The sequence below is a fragment of the Maylandia zebra genome, linkage group LG5 (genome assembly GCF_041146795.1).
Source record: "Maylandia zebra isolate NMK-2024a linkage group LG5, Mzebra_GT3a, whole genome shotgun sequence".
Taxonomy (NCBI): Eukaryota; Metazoa; Chordata; class Actinopteri; order Cichliformes; family Cichlidae; genus Maylandia; species Maylandia zebra.
Genome location: NC_135171.1, coordinates 20,666,852 through 20,687,152, shown reverse-complemented (window position 1 = coordinate 20,687,152; position 20,301 = coordinate 20,666,852). Strand labels below are relative to the sequence as shown.

Here is a 20,301-nt window from a genome sequence, read left to right as displayed (position 1 = left end):
GTGTACGGAAAAGGAGGGGCAGGAGAGAGGAGGGGAGACCCAGCAACGGATGGCAGATCAGAGGGAATAAGGACTGTGTGTGTGTGTTTTGAAGATGGTGGAAAGTCACTGAAACTTGAAAGAAGTTGTTGACATGGTGAAGCAAAGGGAAGTGTAATTGGTGGATGAAACAGATGGCTTATGGACAGATAAACTGTGTATTCTTTTTGCTTGTTTGATCTTGAAACAGGTTCCCACACAAATGGCTCTGCCCCACAGGGTTCGTTCGCTCATTTGTTGAATGACCGGGTTGTTATAATGAGTTATGAGCAAAGCCTGAGTTATTTACACAATCGTCAAAACCCTTTGCTCAAATCCTGCTCTGTCCACATGTGCTTGATGATTCTGCTTATCGGTTCAGTCCCTGTTATCCACAAGCTGAAGAATTTCAGTTTGGCAAATGTGTCAGAAAGGCTTATATATATTACAGATGGACAATATGTAAGAATTTAAGTTGCTAGAAACTTTATGAAGATTTACAACATTTTAGCTTCACATCATTATCTTTGAACAGCCCTCAATTTGGGCACTTTTGCAAAAGTGAGACCCCTATTAAATGCTTTAGATCAGTATATCGAATAATCTCGTTTTATATTTATTTCAGTCAGTAAGCAGGCATTTAAGTTGCCATTTTATAAAAGTTATATATATATATATATAAAATATATATATAAAAAAAAAAAAAAAAAAAAATATATATATATATATATATATATATATATATATATATATATATATATATAAACACCCAGCACGCCCCTGCGGGCGGTTTATCCTTCAAGCTTCAAGCTATAGAAAGTTTTATAAAAAAAGTTAACAATCAAGTTAAGTTTTCAAAAACATAATAAAAAACTATAGCAACTTCCATCTTTTATATATAGTGTATGACTGTGCGATACCACCATAAGCATTCATACATTCATTCATTTGGTTTCTCTTTTAATTCAGTTTAATTCAATTCAGCTCAGTTCAAGAGCCTACTATAGCAGAGAGAAAAACCCAAACAACCAGCCAACTCACTATGAGCAAGCACTTGGCGGCAGTGGGAAGGAAAAACGCCCTTTTAACAGGAAGAAATCAGGCTCAGGGAGGGGCAGCCATCTGCCGTTGGGGGTGAGGGGAGGGAGACAGCACAGAAGACACACTGTGGAAAAGCTCTGTTTTAGCTCTGCTTGTGTCCTTTGATTGTGCAGGAATTAATTGTAGCTGCCAGAGTATCAACTCTGAATTCATCAGAGCTGAAAACACCCATCAGTATCTGCTGGAAATAATCCAGTCAGAGCGGCAAGAAGTGAACAGAAACAGCTGCAAAATCAGGTTAAATCAACATTTTTATCAAAACATTAACTGGTGCAGCTTTAAATACTGCATAATGACCAGTTTAACTGGTGCACTTCAGTTTTAATGTTTCTTTTTTTCTCCCGTCTCCATCATTCCAAACTTTTAATCAGGATATTAAAAGTTCGGATTTGTCAGTAATCACTGAGGTATAGTGGGGATGACAAAGCACTGATTGTCTCCACTTGTGCAACTTCCTGAGGACATCAGCCTCCTGGTGCCACACTCTGTTTTTTCACTCACATCACGCACCGAACATCAGGAGGTAAATTTTACACTAGGTGGCCTTCTTTAAAATGCTGGTCCACTGCAAATCCAAAACACTCTCAGCCTCTCTGCCACCCAGTTCCATTTCTCACCTACTGAAACATCTAAAGCGAAGCACTGGTATAGCTGAGATGGTGAAATTAAATGTGGATGGCTGCGAGATGAAGATAGTCACACAAAATTTACAAACATGATACTGTGGGACTCCTGTGCGCTACCATGTTGCTTCCTGCTTTCTGCCAGTTAAGGTGTAGATTCAGATCAGATGTCCTAAATGTGCTTGCGAGTGTCATTTTGGAGAGGTAGGGGAGTATTAGGTGGAGCAGAAGGAGGCAAGGGCTGAGGTGAGATTGACGCATGGCCCAATATCGAGTAAATGTCAGTCTAATTCTGATACACTAAACGGTCTGAGCTCTAGTCTGCCTTGTGCGCTCCAAGTAGTCACCTGAGGAATATGGGGAATAAATGCGTGGCTAACTACAGTCTATTAAAATGATGTGAACAGTTTAAAGACACTGAGTGTGTGAAGTGCTCTTGTGTAAATGAGACAGGCCATTTAAAAACACCAAGTGTTTAATGCAAGCTGTAAAAGCCTTAATGGTAGCGTCCAGTCAGTCTTGGCAGGGTCACTTTATAACTCTTCTAAGGATGTGCTCATGTAAACTTATATCCCAGTTTAATTTAAGGCAGACATATTCACTTTTATTTCATTTGCATGTTTATTACGGACAAAGCAACACACCAACAGCTTCTGGCACCATGCCAGATAAGGGGTTAGGTTGAGGGACAGTGAGGAAGGACGACAAACTGGAGCAGTAAGCACATTTCATCAGCGGATACAGTTACACACACACACACAACACACACACACATTTTCTGACTGCCCTGTCCTTTGCTCTTTAACTAATCTCTCTCTGTCATAAAACCTTTATAAGATGGCTCACCGTAACATCCTGCAGAGTAATGCAGTGCATTGCATTCCTCCCTCAGTGATCTATATATGGATTTTCAGTGTTTGCTCACGTCTCTGTTCTCCTTTCATGTGTGCAGCAGGTTAGTTTGACGCAACTTCTTCTTCAATCCACAAACTTTTACTTGAGCAGAAAGATGTGGTTTGGCTAACCTCTCTCCCACACCACTGACCACTGGAACTATACTGACACAAATTCATTTTAATTCGGCTTAAAAAATATTTATAAACTTAAATAAATACAGGAGACAGTAAAAAATACTCAATTACAAGTAGAACTTATCCATTTAAGATTAATTAAAAAAAGATTCTTTCTTAGGTAAAAGTGCAAAATTATAATTAGTAAACTATACTTATACCTCAATTATAGTTTTATATGTAAACACAAATTAATGCCACAGATGCCCTAAATGAACAGATTTGGTAAATACCAAAATCAGCTTTTATGTTTCTGTAATGATAATTGCAGTAATGCAATTAAGTGTTTTAATTAAAATTATATTTTTGAATAACATAACAACATAACCATAAAACTAACAACACAATGTTTGGTTTTAAATGAGTTTCAGATTTAAAAAATGTTTGTTTTCTTGTTTTTATGGCAGATGGTCTGACAAATTTGTACTGTATTTGTATCTGTACATATTTATTGTTAAACAAATATGAAGTATTTCTTGAAATTTTTATATATGACATGCAAAGGTAAATCTTTAAAAACTGGTTGAAAACACTTTATAATGTGTCCACCAGTCAGCTGTACAAGCTAGCATTATCTTCTTAAACCTGCTCTGACCTGTGAGCCCTCATGGCGTCGTCCTATCAGGTCTGACACCAGGATGCTGGTAGTACGTTATACAGGTCCAGTGGGCTGTGGGTTGTAGGGCTCCAGTCTTATTCCACTGAGTCCTAAATATGCTTAATCATATCACATTCTCAGGAATTTGGAGACCAGCTCAGTGCTATAAGGCTCCCAGTGATGTTCCTTCTGGTGTTCCTGAGATTTTTCTTTGACGTGTGCATTGTCCTGCTAGGAGAGACTACTGCCATCTGGGAGTGCTTTAATTATCTAACTAATCAAATAGTGTGTTTGTTTCTATATTTAGCTTCCACTTTCATCAGAAACAAAACACATTGTTTGCCTCATTAACTCTGAAAATCTTATCACATAAAATCAAAGGTAAGTTTACCAAAAAGCATTTTAAAAAGCATCAAAAAACACTTTTTCTTCAAATCGTGCCAGCTGTGTTGTTTTTCTAGCCATTTTTTTGTGTTTCTTTCCTCTCCTTTACTCAGTGTGCCAACAGTCCTGGAGAGCACTGTCTTTCTCTTTTTTTCTTTTTTTGATCATTCATTTTCCCCCCTCAAGGATAAAAGCCCCAACCACAACCTTCTTCCCTAATAGCCGATGCACTTCAGTGCTGGCTTTGAAGATTTAATCAGTCAGATTTCCTTGATTAATCCTTTTTCATGTCCTTTCACGGTAAATAATTAGACTCTGATATGATCACTTGCTGGATGGAGAGGACAGCATGCAGTTCTCTGATAGAGCAGAGTCCCCAGGTATCTTCATTAGCCTGATTATTCTCATCCAAACACACTCCATCAACCAGTTTACTTGTAAATAGGTTAATTCTATTCCCACTCCCTGCTCACTCTGCTGGCTCACTGTGTTTAGCAGAGGAGTTCTCACCAAATGTCTCTTTTGTTATGTGTCTACCTTCACAGTCATCGCAAAGGAAGTATTTGAGAAATTATCTCATCTCCATCGTATTTAGTCTGAGGGGTTTTCATTGTAAACGAATGCCAGTCACTCGATGCCAAATGTGTCTTTGTCAAACAGTTGTTGTATTTTTATTAATACAGTATGCTTTACAGACTTCAGTCAAGACCAAGACTGTAGAAGTTGTGTAATGTTGACACCTAGTGGCCAAATGCTTATATCTCATGCAGCTGATACATATATTGCAGGAATGAACTTCTACCACTAGGTGGCAGTGAGATTCCTCCCTCCTTCATTATAGATTTTGTCCTGACCTCTTGTCATCTAACATAATAATAATTAATAAAACACAAATAACAATGAGCATATTCACAACAGAAGACTCATTTTTCTTCAAATTCTTCCAAAACAGGATCTGTTTAACCGTGCATTAGATGCTGAGCTGAGTAAGCGCTGCAGCTGCATACTGTTCCGCATCAAATGGAGAAGAGGAGCTGCTGCACTGACTGCCCCTCTCTCCTCTGGATTAACGAGTAAATGACACCATTCAGACACTGAGCTCTGATCAGCTGCTTAATACTGTTTCATCCCAAATAACACAACCACCATCCACACGTGAGGTGGATGGTGGTCCACAGTTTGTGCGTCTCTCTCACAGACGCACAAATTGTGGATTCACATAAGTGAGCACGTATTCTTTAGATAATTTGGTACTTATATTCAGGCAGCAGGAAGCTACTGTTCCATATGATGTTAGAGTGACACAAATATATACACTTATTGTTCTTAAAACTTTATTGGTTTCATAAATATGACTGAAACCCTTTTCTAACTACTAAGACTTGATGGCGCTTGATTTAAACTGTGCTTGAATTGTTGCATTTGTCTAATTTTTTCATATAAATGTTGCCAAGCTGCAAGTTTCCTTTGGGAAAATTGACATAATTGGGAAATTATTCAAAACATCACATGTAAATGAGGCACTGTGAACAGTTTCTGCATTTATTCAATAAAAGGCATCGTTGATATTAAATGTCAGAGGGGTCAACGGTCAAAAGGTTAAGGGTGAATGCAGTCCTTTCTTTCTCCTGTGTGCAGAAGTGTCCTTTTTAAATCACAAAACTTTTTTTTTTCTTTTTCTTTTTCAAGACGCTGGTCGATCAGCCGTCCATCATTTATCATGTAGGAACACATGTTAATTGTCTGGGGATCGTCTGTGTCTCCAACAAGCAGAGAGATGTCCTGCTATTTGTTATTCATCCTGCCCCCTCAAAGTTAGTCCCTGGTTTTCCTGGTTAGTAGTGCAAATGCATTACAAATACACGCACAGGCTTATACTAATCCTTGTGAAAACAAAGCGATATATTTTTTCCCAGTGCAGGTCATGCGTGGGATGTTCATCAGCGTGTTTATCGGGATTAGGAGCATTTCAGCCAAAATATAACCTCTAACGTCATACTTAACGCTCGCTGCTCTGAATGAAAAGATGAAGGCAGGGCAGAAACACGCAGAAAGATGACCGGCAACGTGATGAAGAAACTGGTCACCAGTGTTCCTTCAGTGACCATTCCCACCACTGACCCATGACCTCTTGACCCCTCTCCCTGACCTCTCAGTGGGTGGCCCTTAAAGTGACCAGCAAGGACTATAAAGCAAGACTGGCTGCTGTCAAATCAGGTCTCTCTTGTTTTTGCTTTTATCTTCATCATTTTCTCACTCTGGCTGTTTATTTCCAGGCTTTTAAAATTTGATTCCAGCATTTCAAATGTTTTTTGAAATGTATTTATTAAATGTGTATAATACAAGTGTTAAGTTGCAGCCTGGGTGGATGTCAGGGCAGGATTATGCCAACGCAATGTCAGAGAAGTAGAAAGCCTAAGAAGGCGGGCAGCCATGTTAATCATAAATCTTTATCTTGCAATCCTGCCTCGCACATTCGTCCTTCATTAAAAGACGGCACCGGGGATTAGTGCCGCTAAACCACAGAGATCTGGAGAGAAAAATGAGAAACAAAGTAGCAAGTAAACAAGGCGTGTTAATGTTGGTAGTGTTTAAACGATGGATTCTGATGAATATATATGCTTAAAAATAAAACATTTCATCAAGTAGTAAACAAAAGAAAAAACAGACTTAATTGAACTTTCAGTATTTTAATAACATCAATTGTCCCAAAGGAAACAAGACTGAAAAGAAAAACAGTCATATGTTGCAGTTTCTTTACAATTTTAACCTGAGAATTACAATTTTTGCTTCTCCGCGATCCCCTTTGCAAACCTCCACATTACAGAAAATTTAAAATAAAGACAAACAAACAAATATCTCTCTCTTCGGTCATTACTCACAGAAGATCAGCTTGATCCCCACAAATGAATGGTTTCAAGTGTGAAACTTGAATATAATGGAACAAAAAACTGGACACAAAACAAGGATAAGATATTAGATGGATGAGTCTAAGTGACAAAGAAAAGCTTGGACTACAAATATGTACAAATAAAAACAAAAAAAACAAAAACACACACATCAGAAAAAAATTAATTTACACCATCTTAAATTAACGAATAAATTAAAAATACTTTATGTGGAATAATATCTGGTGTTACCAAAGCTTAATTAGAAGTGCTTATTTTACAGTACCCGGGCAGCTGGACAGCAGCAGCCTGCTATGTCCTTATATCATTTGGTAAATGAGTTTTGGAAAACAATTTATTGGTTTAAGTCAAATATTTTCTAATACTAGCAATGCTGAGTAGTGCTACTCTACTGTGCAAATGTTCCACAAGTGTTAAAAAACAAACTATTCTACAGTGCTTGACTACCAGTCTGTCTACTGAGAGAGAGCCAGCTTCTTTAAATCAGCCTGAGTGTTTGTGAAGGACGGGACTCCATCCTTCAAGTCGTACTGAAGGCTGATGTGGAACCGATCCTCCTCAGTCTCTGTAGACAGATGTAATCTGTCGGGGAGGCATGTGCGGTGGATGATAGGAGTCATATGGCCCCTCTAAGTGTACATCATATCCGGTATGTGTATGATACAGCACCTGCTCCACAGGGGTGGGAGAGTAGCGGTGGGAAGGTGGGTAGTGAGGTGAAGGCTCCTGTTTGGCCACCAGGTTGCTACTGATGCTGAGAGGTGGTGTAGGCGGGCCGTCATATGGAGGGGTTCCCACGCCACCAGCATTGTACTCGTTTGGTGAGTGATTCTCATAGGGTCTTCCCTTCATCGCCCTCAAGTGAAGCAGGTGAGCTGAGTCAAATGTGCCATATGGGGGACTTGGCAGTCCTGGAGAGGAGTAGCTCACCATGCCACCAAGTGTAGGTGGTGGCCGACCTCCATGTCTGTCTTCAGGCCTCATCCCAGGACCCGGAGCTGGTCCCATCTGTAAGCAGCCGGCAACCAGGTTGGTCGTGGGCTGTGACAGTCCCTTACACAGCGTTTCCATGAAAGCCCTGCTTTCTGTGGACAGGCCCCCCTCCAGAGCCTCAGACAGAGCACAGATGTAGTTGCGGGCCAGCCGTAACGTCTCGATCTTGGACAGCTTCTGTGTTTTGGAGTGACAGGGCATGATGCTGCGCAGGTTTTCAAGTGCATCATTTAGGCCGTGCATACGCGAGCGCTCCCTGGCATTCGCTTTTATTCGCCTCGCACGGAAACGCTCCTGCCGGGCCTTGGTCATCCTCTTTCTCTTAGGCCCTCGTCGTTTTGATTCATCCTCTGGTCCTTCCTCTCTGTCCTCCTCATCTTCCTCTGCGTCCTCACTCCCCATCTCTCTGGCCTGTTGGATCATGTCACCTGTTCTGTAGCTGTGCGATGGGGCCGATGGATCCCCATCAGGTGAGCTCATGTCTCCGTCCATCCACTGCAGAGGGCTGACGACCTCCTCACCCTCCCCTTGTCTAACATATGGCTTTATCATCATAGCAATCTGCCAAAAAATAGAGAATAAAGAACATCTTTGTGACACACATGCTGTAATAATAGCAGACAGTATTGTTTATTAGACCTCAGATTCATCATTGTCAAGTTCGTTGTTGTTGGTTTCCAGCTTCTTCTTTTATATAAAGCAATGCATTCAACATGAGTACTGTAATACATACAGTGACTGTACTTACACTAGGATTTGTTTTGAAATTCTATGAATGTTATCTGTTTTTCCTAAACATATGATAATACAAAATATTGGGGGTTTTTCCTAAAGTCATGTGCTGTTGAAAGTATTGCATTAAACTGGAATGTATATTTTAGGTTATTGGTCACTGAGGTCATCCTACATAAGTATTACCTAAATTCTGAATAATTTATAATGCACTGAAATATATTTATTTCTGTAATATTTTGATCAGAGCCTTTTCACATGTGAATTTGCTCCTTTTAACTTTTATTTTATTTATTTAATTTTTTTTTAGCACCACTAAAGAGGAATACTTAGCAGCTTTTGTTTGGACTGAACTTGGTGATTCTGGACCTGTCTCAGATTATAAGTGTTCCAGTGGATTAAACAGCTCTTCATAAATCAGCAGGTGATCAGCAGTTTATCTTTCCTGGCTTCATAATAAAGGTGTGTTAGCCATAATTAACAGCCCCACCTCCTACAAATGCTCATCAGTATTATCGTTTGTTTTTCAAGGAACATGTAATCTCTTCTGGATCATGTTTTTAATGCATCATAAAATAATTTTGTAATGACATTGCCACTAATGTTACTAATTTCTGACTGTTGTTTTAATCATGTATGACTACAAAATGTAGCAGGTGGTTAATATTGTTCAAGGATATTTTAGCATAATCTCCTAAACCTAACCAACACTATTTGGTTCCTAAACCTCACCAACGGAAGTGGAAATAAAAAATCAAAAGTTTGCAAATTAAATGAAAGAAATTAAGTATAAGACCAAGTATAAAAATCTAGTGTATTTCTGTCACTGTTTGCTTCTCTTTGCTGTAAGATCTTTCGATTAGGGAAAAAATACTTTTCCTGTTCTTTTCATCTAGAAACATAACTTAACTTACTTCCCAGAAAGATTGTCTGTGAAGGTTCTCAGTCATCCAGGTCATCGTAGTCAAAGGAGCTTGCAAAGAAAAGCGTCTGGACTTCTTTAAGTTACTTGAAGACGTTTCACCTCTCATCCGAGAAGCTTCTTCAGTTCTAAGGTCAAATGGTGGCGATATCTGGGACTCTCCACCATTTGACCTTAGAACTGAAGAAGCTTCTCGGATGAGAGGTGAAACGTCTTCAAGTAACTTAAAGAAGTCCAGACGCTTTTCTTAGCAAGCTCCTTTGACTCCCAGAAAGATTATACGATGTTAAGGTTGGGGAAGGTTAAGGGGTGAATTAAGGGGTCTGATGGCCGTGGTAACCTGGGGTTAGTGAATACAAGTCTTAAGTCACAAGGAATAAACATCAATAACCTTTAAAACCATTATTTTTGCACAAATAAGTCCTCAAACGGGCCGACGGTTTCAGCACCGGACAGTTCCTGATGCGCGCTTCTCAGCCTCATGTACTTCTGATTGGCCAAACATTACAGCTGCAGAGAGAGGTGATGGCTTTTAATGCTTTTATAGCTACATGAATTTTCCCCTATATGTATTATCTGCTTTACCCGTCTTCTCCCCTTCCCTTGTTCTTTGGGTAATCCCGGTCAACTTGTGAACTGGTAATGCCCCAGCAAGTCACCGACAGGACTTTAATCTGGGCCATCACAGGATTTACTCCGTGGATGAAGCAACGACCATGGGATTAAATGAAAGATCGACATCCCGCAGATCAGTAGCCTGACAGAGGGCTCAGTCTGAATTCAAATAGACATTTTCAAAGGCAGAAATATTAATGTCTCCCCACAAATTGCGTGCCTAAGCAGTTATTGCTGAAGTATATTAAGATAAGCCTTTTGTACTTTTTTCATTAGATATATTAATTTCTTGTTGACTTTACGTGCACTTGCTTTAGTTCAAAATAAAATCCCTATGCCAAAAAAATCTGGTACTCTAAACTGAAAGCAAGTTGCCTGTAAGATACATTAAAATGTAAATTACGTGTAAACAGTGTGTCCACACTGACTCACTCACATGTGAGACCCGCAGAGCCTCTCTCGGCTGCGCTATGAAACATACCGGTGCTGATGTGTCCCGGGACCGCCTCAGGAAGTCTGTCAGATGATATTTGTCCTTTCTCCACGGATCACAGCTCGGTCACACCGTCCATCAAGCAGCGCTGAAGTTCAGTGGCGTCTCCTTGTGCGGAGCTGCTCAGCCTCTCAGTGCGGGTCACTCTGAGGGGGCTCCGGGTTTTAACCTTCACGTTAAAGCTCCTCCTCTTCCCACTCCCATCCAATTCCTGTTGACGCGCTTCGGCTCGCGCGTGGCCGGCCCGTGGCTGTAGCCCCTGGAGCTCAAAGACTTGCGCGCACGCGAGCGCGTGTGTGAGAGATGTGCATAAGCTCACTGAAATTGTCGAGACAAACAGGGGAGGCCCGGGCCTTTGTTGAGGCGCGAGGGCGGCCGCCAAATCCGCAGCACGGTGTCAGTGAACGGAGGGGAGACGCGCTCGGTCGCGTGAGCCTAACTGTATGTGACAGCTCGGAGTTGCGTGTGAGCAGGTGTTTGAGCCATTCCCCTCGTCCAGCATAGGCCCTTTGCGCTGTGGAGATGAGGCTGTTAAACAAGTTCACCTCAACTGAGAGGCCGCTCTGACCAGAAGGGGTAAGTTTGGTCTCCTGAGGTGTGCGCTTAAATGAGCAATGTGACTTCGAGACTCGCTCCAGCCCCCCTCGTCCTCTCTGCGGGACATGGGTGTCTGAATATTGAGGCTTAGCACCATAACCCACATTCACTGACAATGAATGAATGTCTTCGCTTATCAGAATTATTCAATAGCTGTAAGTTAACCTTGAATTTGAAAAGTCCAGTAATTTCTTTTATTGCATTGAACTTTTATGTCAGTAGTTTGAGCAAATTGCAACACAGTTTTCACTCTGATTTGCTCAAAAAACAAAAAATTATATGGATGCTAGCTCTATTCAGTGTTGACCGCAGAACCTGCTGTATCGCTTCAGCCACGTCACTCTATTCAGTGATGGGGACCATGAAACGTGGCTGAAAGTCTTAAAGACAAGGGAATATGATGAGGTATACTAATGATTAGATTAATAATGATTAATAATTAATAATGATTATACAGATTACATTAACTTTTCAGCTGACTAAGAATTACAACTAAAACACTTGTGACTGTATATTTGACATTTTATTCGACTAATATACAGGTAACGTCAAGTAGGTGGCAAATTTCACACAATGATTTAAAGTCATATTATTTCAAGGAAAGAAAATGTTAGCAATCCAGATGTAAATAGACGCATGCTCATAACCATCCAAAGTTCTCCAAAAAGTGAGGATGACAAATTGTCTTGCTGATTGTTGTCATTTTTCTAAACTGGAGAAAAGAGAGAGCGTGAGATTGGGAATGCTGTACAGGGAGTGCAGAATTATTAGGCTAATGAGTATTTTGTCCACATCATCCTCTTCATGCATGTTGTCTTACTCCAAGCTGTATAGGCTGGAAAGCCTACTACCAATTAAGCATATTAGGTGATGTGCATCTCTGTAATGAGAAGGGGTGTGGTCTAATGACATCAACACCCTATATCGGGTGTGCATAACTATTAGGCAACGTCCTTTCCTTTGGCAAAATGGGTCAAAAGAAGGACTTGACAGGCACAGAAAAGTCAAAAATAGTGAGATATCTTGCAGAGGGATGCAGCAGTCTCAAAATTGCAAAGCTTCTGAAGCGTGATCATCGAACAATCAGGCGTTTCATTCAAAATAGTCAACAGGGTCACAAGAAGCGTGTGGAAAAACCAAGGCGCAAAATAACTGCCCATGAACTCAGAAAAGTCAAGCGTGCAGCTACCAAGATGCCACTTGCCACCAGTTTGGCCATATTTCAGAGCTGCAACATCACTGGAGTGCCCAAAAGCACAAGGTGTGCAATACTCAGAGACATGGCCAAGGTAAGAAAGGCTGAAAGACGACCACCACTGAACAAGGCACACAAGCTGAAACGTCAAGACCGGGCCAAGAAATATCTCAAGACTGATTTTTCTAAGGTTTTATGGACTGATGCAATGAGAGTGAGTCTTGATGGGCCAGATGGATGGGCCCGTGGCTGGATTGGTAAAGGGCAGAGAACTCCAGTCCGACTCAGACGCCAGCAAGGTGGAGGTGGAGTACTGGTTTGGGCTGGTATCATCAAAGATGAGCTTGTGGGGCCTTTTCAGGTTGAGGATGGAGTCAAGCTCAACTCCCAGTCCTACTGCCAGTTTCTGGAAGACACCTTCTTCAAGCAGTGGTACAGGAAGAAGTCTGCATCCTTCAAGAAAAACATGATTTTCATGCAGGACAATGCTCCATCACACGCGTCCAAGTACTCCACAGCGTGGCTGGCAAGAAAGGGTATAAAAGAAGAAAAACTAATGACATGGCCTCCTTGTTCACCTGATCTGAACCCCATTGAGAACCTGTGGTCCATCATCAAATGTGAGATTTACAAGGAGGGACAACAGTACACCTCTCTGAACAGTGTCTGGGAGGCTGTGGTTGCTGCTGCACGCAATGTTGATGGTGAACAGATCAAAACACTGACAGAATCCATGGATGACAGGCTTTTGAGTGTCCTTGCAAAGAAAGGTGGCTATATTGGTCGCTGATTTGTTTTTGTTTTGTTTTTGAATGTCAGAAATGTATATTTGTGAATGTGGAGATGTTATATTGGTGTCACTGGTAAAAAATAAATGATTGAAATGGGTATATATTTGTTTTTTGTTAAGTTGCCTAATAATTATGCACAGTAATAGTCACCTGCACACACAGATATCCCCCTAAAATAGCTAAAACTAAAAACAAACTAAAAACTACTTCCAAAAACATTCAGCTTTGATATTAATGAGTTTTTTGGGTTCATTGAGAACATGATTGTTGTTCAATAATAAAATTATTCCTCAAAAATACAACTTGCCTAATAATTCTGCACTCCCTGTATATGCAATTTAGGAAAAGAGCACCACATGCTCTAACAGAGGGGCTTAACATAGTTTACAGGGTAATCTGCAATTCCAAACTATGTGCTTTCACTTTATATTCATTCCCAAGTCGACCACCTTGCCCCATGCTCCTCCCCCCGCATCTTTTCCTGTCCTATTCCACACCTGCAGCCTGAGATGGGAATAGCAGAGCTGGGTCTCTTACATCCCCAGAGTGGAACCGGCAGGGGAATATGATAGCTGAGGCCTCGTGTCCCCGTTGCATATGCTTGTAAAACATTTTGTAACAACCTAGCAGAATAAATTTTATTCATTATTCTTCTAAGAGCTTTGATCCAAACTTGAAAAACTTCTCTCTCTTCTAGCCTGTTAATAATTCTATTTAAATGCAACCTACTTGCAGTTTTTATCCGATCTTTATGTTCGACAAGTGGTGCTCGTATGTATGCCATGATGTCCCCTGATCCCTGTGTGCTGGCCACACATGATGAAGTCCTGCTGCAGATGGTCTTTGCTTGAACATATATCATATTTTAACAGTCTGTGGCTCAGATGCTCATCTATTCTCCACTGGCTGCTCAGCCCACTCAGCATGTTCGCATGCTCAGAGGACTCCTCACCTTCTCTAGGTATGAGACGGGAATTTGTTTTAATAAAAAAAAGAAGGACAGATAAAACTTCACTTCAGTACACACACAGACATGACCTTCCTCTGAATCCCCAGTGTTTCTGTGTGTGACAGTGGGGAAAGTGGGTTTTGTCCATCTGTCATACTGGAATTCCATAGAGAGATGCCAGCGCCGCAGCATGAAGACAGTGTGTCTGTTTGTGTTTGTGCGCGTTCTCATGTTTGGGGATGAGGATAGAGCCCATGTGTAGCCTTTAAAAAGTTTTTTTTTTTTCTCCATATGAGAAATGTAATGTGAACATGTAATTTGATATGGCCGTAGGTTGTATCGGTGCACTGAGATTGTATCTCTCACTTTGCACATGTCAGTATCCATTTCAACATCTATACCAGCGGTAACAGCAATAACAATACGGTCTTCAAATTGTTTGGAAAACGTACAAAACAACACCAGAGAATGAATGTTGTTCTGTATTTCATGGTCCCCCATCAACTTTAGAAATGGCCAGTCTTCTAAGCCAAACTTGAACCTCCCTCCAGCCCAGGATCGACCCTGGGGAGACTGGGGTGATGGTGACCATGTGTCTTTCTACTAACCATCTCACTGATGGACCCCACCACTGGGTAAAATACACGCCCCTCCCCTCCTCCTCCTCTCCCTGTGGCTGAACCCTAAACCCCCTTAACCCTTTCCTAAACCCCCTGCTGGCCCCCTGTTGAGCGTGCTCATTGGCTGACCGCCTTCAGGCGTCCCTTTTCCACAGGCCCATTGTCTGGCCCCCATAAGCAGCTTTGTTTCTGCGTGTGCAGCTGGGCTAGCCCGCTCAGCCATTAGCCGCAACACGCGAAAGAGAGAGCGGGATAATATAATTACAAAACAAAAGTCAGGTGGCTCACGAGATGTGCCAGGAGAAGCCCATTTGAGGGAGATGCGAGGACACGCTGGCGGGTGGCCAGCTATAATTTGATTATGAAGTTGTGTGAGTGACAAAAGAAACAATTGAATCTTTTTTTTTCTCCCCCTTTTATTTGCCCCACTGTGATTTAATTTGATTCCACTGGGGCTTAAAAAAGAGGGCAGAGTGAAAAGAGAGGAGATTTACTCTTCTAATTTCCAGAGCCACCAGCAAAGAAAATGTAATATGGTCTGACAAAATAGCAAGAGAAATTCTTCCCTGGGCGAACTTTATTGTCATGTTGCTGCAGCACTTTGACTACATGTGAGGCCTAAATCAGATGAATTGCTGAAGGCTGAGTTTTCCTGCGGACTGACTGGTCTTGTGCTCTTGTTTTGCATGAATGCACACAGACTGGTGGACAATGGGATCAGTGGCAGATCCACCTCCTGTAATACTTTCTTTAAACAGGGCAGCAAGTGTGTCCCCCCTGTTCTGTCGGCAGACCAGAATTTATCCTGTTAGTCACCCTAGATGAGTGAAAGAGTAAAATCAACCCCCATACCAGCTGGACACACACATACACATCCATTTATAAAGGCACACACACACACACACACACACACACACACACACACACACACACACACACACACACACACACTGGGGAGTTATACACACTGGCAGCTTTATGGACAGCTGATAAGAACAGGTTTAGCTGGTGGTTACTGTTCAGAGCAGGTCAAGCAGAACAAGATCTGTTAATGTCTCTTTGTTTCTATAGTTCATACTGTAAAAGACTGCATTTTGTTTTCTGTTTTTTTGTTTTGCTCTTACATAAGACAATAAGCAATTGTGTCAAGTGTGCACACGCTCTTATGACTGAACGGTTAGTGTCAGCGTTGTGCCCGCTCACGGTGTGTAAACGCCCATTTTTTGCCCCATTAGGCACAGCTTGATCGTGCCCCTGGGAGATCGCCACATTCTCATGCTCCGAGAGACTTCTCTGAAAGGTTTCACTGCAGATTAATTGCTGGTTTACAGTTTTGTTTATGCAACTAGATAATCAGAAAGAAACCATCATTAGGAGATAAAGTATTTTTTAATTTATTGCTCTGTATTGTTTTAATACAGGAGGGAAGGTTGTGACAAATTTACATCACATTACATCTTTCAATTCGGGAACTTGAACTTAAATGCTACTATTGGGAAAATGATTTCAAAACAATTATATAATGAGTGCAATGAAACACTTGCAGGCAGCTCTGCAATTTGTTTATTGTTTAGGGGGAAATGTCAGTCCTTAAGGGGATGCGGGATAGGCCGAGCCAATGAACTTCTTCCCATCTCCATAGGAGGAATTATCCCAGGTGTAAGTCTGAATAATGAGCGTTTTCCCTCCCACACTTAGATGACACCTAAGGATGATGATAGACAGCAGAAATGAGAACAGATCCACGTTCAATAAGGCGTCACAGGATGTGAACATTTACTCACTGTTTTCCAGGACGAGTGATGTAGCAGAGGCTGTAAATGGCAAAGTCAAATTCCGGGCTGCAGCCAATGGCCGCAGAGCCAACCTGCTTGTAGTAGCCGTCCCACATGAACTGCATCCCCAAGACATCAGGAAATGTAGTCCACTGAAGCAAGAAAGAAAAAAATGAATGCAGCGCCCTTTGTAAATTAAAATAGTATTTTAGGATTTTTATCATCAGTGCTTACAGGCCCATTGAAGCTGTGGCTGTAGTAGTTTAGCTTTCCACTTTTTTCAAGAAGATAAAACCGGATCCAGTTGTGGAAACCGGAAACCTTTCCTCCCTTGATCTCTCCTGTTAGAGAATGTGGTTTTAAAATAGTACAAAAAAGAGAATATGTTTTCAAATAAATAAGATGTTCAAAAGAAATCTGCTCTGTCCAAACCTGCAAAGATGTGCTCAAAGCCGCTGGAGTCCAGCTGGTTGTTGTTGCGAGAGTACAGACCAAACCACATCATCTTCAGGTCCTGAATGAAGTCTTCCTCTGATTTGTAAATGCCTTAAGATATAAACACAGACATTGAAAACACACGAGGATAACCGTACCCGACCTTCAAGTATTGCTGAGGATGCGTGAAGGTGAAATATCATGCATAGAAATGTTTTACCCTTGTTGTAGAGAAAAGCAAACAGCTCCCGTCCCAGCTGAGTGTTGGACATAGTTTCCCTGACAAACTTGTCCTGCTCAGCCAGCTGCTGAGAGCTGAAGTTCTCTGCCTGTCCAGTCATCCTGTTGTAGTTGTCCAGCACAGACAGCAGAGCAGCGTAGGTGGGCTTGGAGAAGAGAGCATTCTCATTCAGGTAGCTGAACAAGCTGAAAGCAGAAAAAAAAAGATTTAGGACATAGAAAAACTGCTATGTAGCGAGAGATTGCTGTGCTGATAAAACGGCTTTTCTCACGGCTTTGAGGAGCGATCTGTCTCAGAGCTGGTCTGAGAGTCGGCCACCAGAGCCTGAGGGTCAATGACCAAGTCTGAGGCTGAAGCCTTGTTTGAGTCCAGAGAATAAAGTCTCTCAGAGATAGACTTGATCTCTGCATCAGTTACGGTACCACCCGCATCTACAAAATACATGCACATATGTGTGTTACTGGAGATGTCAGAGTACAGATAACAGGAATGTAAATAAGTCACGTTAAAAACAGTATGTGAAATAGTCCAACTTAACTCTGCTTGAGTCAGAGATCACATTTAAACCGCTGTTTAGATCACCACACAAACCATAAAACATCAACTTTCCACAATGAAAGCTGGAGTATCTTTATACTCTAGTATTGCTGCTTTCATGTATCAAAATACATCTTCCACCACTGGGTTATACTCAACATAGAGGCAACAGATGCAGTTAGGGAATGAACAAACTGAACCCTTTAAATCTCCGTTCATTATATGGACTAGCCCAACAATGACACCTGCTGGACATATACTAAAAAAAAAAAAGCTTTGCCCATGAGTTGCTGACACACAAGCCAATAAAAAGTGTTTAGATTATTGTAGGTAAGAAAAAGTAGCAAAAGCACAATATGGATCTGTGGCACAATATAAAAATACTACATTACAACTATAATACGTCAAAAGAAAGAAATTAAGAAAATTAGTTCTCATTATGCATCTAGATGATAAAAATCTTCATGACTCTGAATGTATTAATTTATAAAAGAAAATTTACTCTAAAATATAAGTGGTCAAAGCACAGTTACATTTAAGTAATTTACATGAAGTTTGTTGCTTAGTCCAGAGGTCCCCAACCTAAAGGCTGGACACTCCAAGATAAATAAAAGGGCGCTGAGATGAATTATGAGAGAGGTTCAGATATAAAATTAGCTATTTATTTATTTATCTATGACAGATAATGAATTTAATTAATTAATAAAAGTAGCAGAGTACCCACTTTTGGTTGAACTCATCAATTCAAAGAGCCCCACAAATTAAAATCATTTTGAAACACAGCTTTGATCTCAGTTTGTCGCATTAATTTGTTGTGTGTGTGTGTGTGTATATATATATATATATATATATATATATATATATATATATATATATATATATATATATATATATATATATATATATATATATATATATATATATAGTCATTTTAAACTAAAATCTAACTAGAAACTAAAACTCCCAAATTAATGAACAAAATTATCCCCTTAAATGCAATATACAAAATAAGGTTAATTGCCTAAAGCTGGAATTAGTGATTCAGCTATGATGTTACTGACATAGAGGACAGATTGAGAAATTCAGATTTTGGGACACAGGACCCCACAGCCCGCTGTCTTGCTGCTTGTTGGAACTCGTTAGCCGTGTGAAAGCAACCAGGGGGGGTGGTAGTGGAAGATTTTGTAGAACACAAACTAAACAGCTAGTAGTGTAGAGACACCATCTGGCACGTGAGGTGGGGTCAGCTACTCACGACACATATTTTGGTCTTACTGTAACAGAGTTCGGTGTAGTCATTGCAGCAGTTGTTGTACTGGGGGCACAGGGAGTTACAGTGACACTCGTTCTGAGAGTTGTAACTCTCACCACACCTGCCCTTACAAGAAAATAAATACTGATACTAATAGCTTACCACAAACTCTAATAATGGCAAATGCACATGTTTTTGGTATCAAATATCATCAAGATTGTACTTCTGTCACGTACCTTTACATAATGCAGCGTAGTCTGAGCAGCAGTCATTGTAGCGCTCACACGCTGGGTTGCACTGGCACGAGTAATTGCTATCTGTTCCATAACCACATCGTCCCTGACATGAGTCCAGCGTATCTGGAAACAAACCGGACAGACTGGTGTTATAAACACACTGACATCCTTGTTCTGCCTGTAATATGATCATAATAAAAATGCAAAGATGGGTTAAAAAATAAATGACTTACTGCTGAAACCCAGGGTCAAACAGAGTACAAGGACAGCAAGGAGCTTCATCTTTGCTTAGCAGCAGCCTGATATCTGGGTGTACTAACTGTTATGGCCTTTCCTTTATGTCAAAGTGGGGTGTGGTTTTTGCCCAACTACCATCAGAGAGGTAGGGCATACTGGTTCAGGGACCATTGGAGGTGGAGTTAAGTGACAGAGCACCTATGCACAGGTTACTCAGCTTTAATTCTCTCAAGTAGTCACTTGTTGGAACATGATGGCCACACATACATTTTGACCACACCAGCAGGCATCAACATGGCAGCAATTGCATCACGTTTTTAAAGAAGAGTCTGTGGTTATTGTTGTTTGGGTAATCCCAAGTGCTAAATACACCCAACCACAGTGAAGGGCACAGCTTTTAAAATGAGAAAACAATAGCATTGTTAACCTGATGATGGGAACCCACTAGTAGCAGCACACATATGTATGTCAGCAGCTGATGACACAGTCGGTAATGAACTGACAGCACCTTTAGAGGTGGTTGAGCTCCAAGGGGATATGGCAGGGGGGACTGTGGCACCCCCTAAACTAAAGTGCCCTCACCTCCCCACAGCTGGAGCTCCAGGCCTCCACTGGATTTTTGTTCTTATAGAGAAGTTCTCAAGGTGCTTGAAGGAAACTTCAGCATCATGTCCTGAACTTGAGAGGAAAACTGCATTCAATTCACATGAATGCTAACTACGCCATTAAAAAAGTGGGACTTATAGAAATTTAAACTAGGAGATTAAATGCTTCACGTTCACAATGGTGCAGAGTAGAGCCATTGCTTCTCCACATTGAAATTAGGCAGTTAAGATAACTCTTTATTGCCATTGCCCATTCATACCTAGTACAATAGTACAACAAAATTGGAAACTGTCCAACGTCAGCACCAAGCGCAACTAAAAGCAAGAAAACACAAAAAAACACAGTAACTTTTCATTTTTTTTTAAAAGTGCA

General features: G+C 41.0%; 2 protein-coding genes across 3 annotated transcripts; both read right to left on the bottom strand.

The window, feature by feature from the left end:
* Positions 1-6,468: 6,468 nt before the first annotated feature.
* Positions 6,469-10,634, bottom strand: LOC101480748 (neurogenic differentiation factor 4). 2 transcript variants are annotated; one of them, XM_076883983.1, is made up of 2 exons: positions 10,402-10,634; positions 6,469-8,257 (listed from the first exon to the last, which is right to left on the bottom strand). In XM_076883983.1, exon 2 carries the CDS (start codon positions 8,249-8,251, stop codon positions 7,262-7,264), a length of 990 nt encoding a protein of 329 aa, XP_076740098.1. In that variant the 5' UTR covers positions 8,252-8,257; positions 10,402-10,634; the 3' UTR covers positions 6,469-7,261. The 2 variants fall into 2 exon arrangements, with proteins under 2 accessions (XP_076740098.1, XP_004544965.1); XM_004544908.2 differs by having other exon boundaries at positions 10,447-10,629.
* A 5,346-nt stretch (positions 10,635-15,980) lies between these two features.
* Positions 15,981-19,440, bottom strand: endou (endonuclease, polyU-specific). Its single transcript, XM_004544909.4, has 8 exons — positions 19,320-19,440; positions 19,087-19,209; positions 17,333-17,492; positions 17,041-17,246; positions 16,818-16,931; positions 16,620-16,726; positions 16,395-16,537; positions 15,981-16,315 (listed from the first exon to the last, which is right to left on the bottom strand). Exons 1-8 carry the CDS (start codon positions 19,366-19,368, stop codon positions 16,201-16,203), a joined length of 1,017 nt encoding a protein of 338 aa, XP_004544966.2. The 5' UTR covers positions 19,369-19,440; the 3' UTR covers positions 15,981-16,200.
* Positions 19,441-20,301: the final 861 nt, after the last annotated feature.

Bases quoted from the DNA above. Each gene is read 5' to 3' on its own strand.
- LOC101480748 (XM_076883983.1), bottom strand. From the start codon at position 8,251: ATGATGATAAAGCCATATGTTAGACAAGGGGAGGGTGAGGAGGTCGTC.
- endou (XM_004544909.4), bottom strand. From the start codon at position 19,368: ATGAAGCTCCTTGCTGTCCTTGTACTCTGTTTGACCCTGGGTTTCAGC. The intron at 19,210-19,319 runs GTAAGTCATTTA...GTTTGTTTCCAG, and splicing joins TTTGACCCTGGGTTTCAGCA to ATACGCTGGACTCATGTCAG. The intron at 16,727-16,817 runs GTTTGGACAGAG...ATTCTCTAACAG, and splicing joins CTTTGAGCACATCTTTGCAG to GAGAGATCAAGGGAGGAAAG.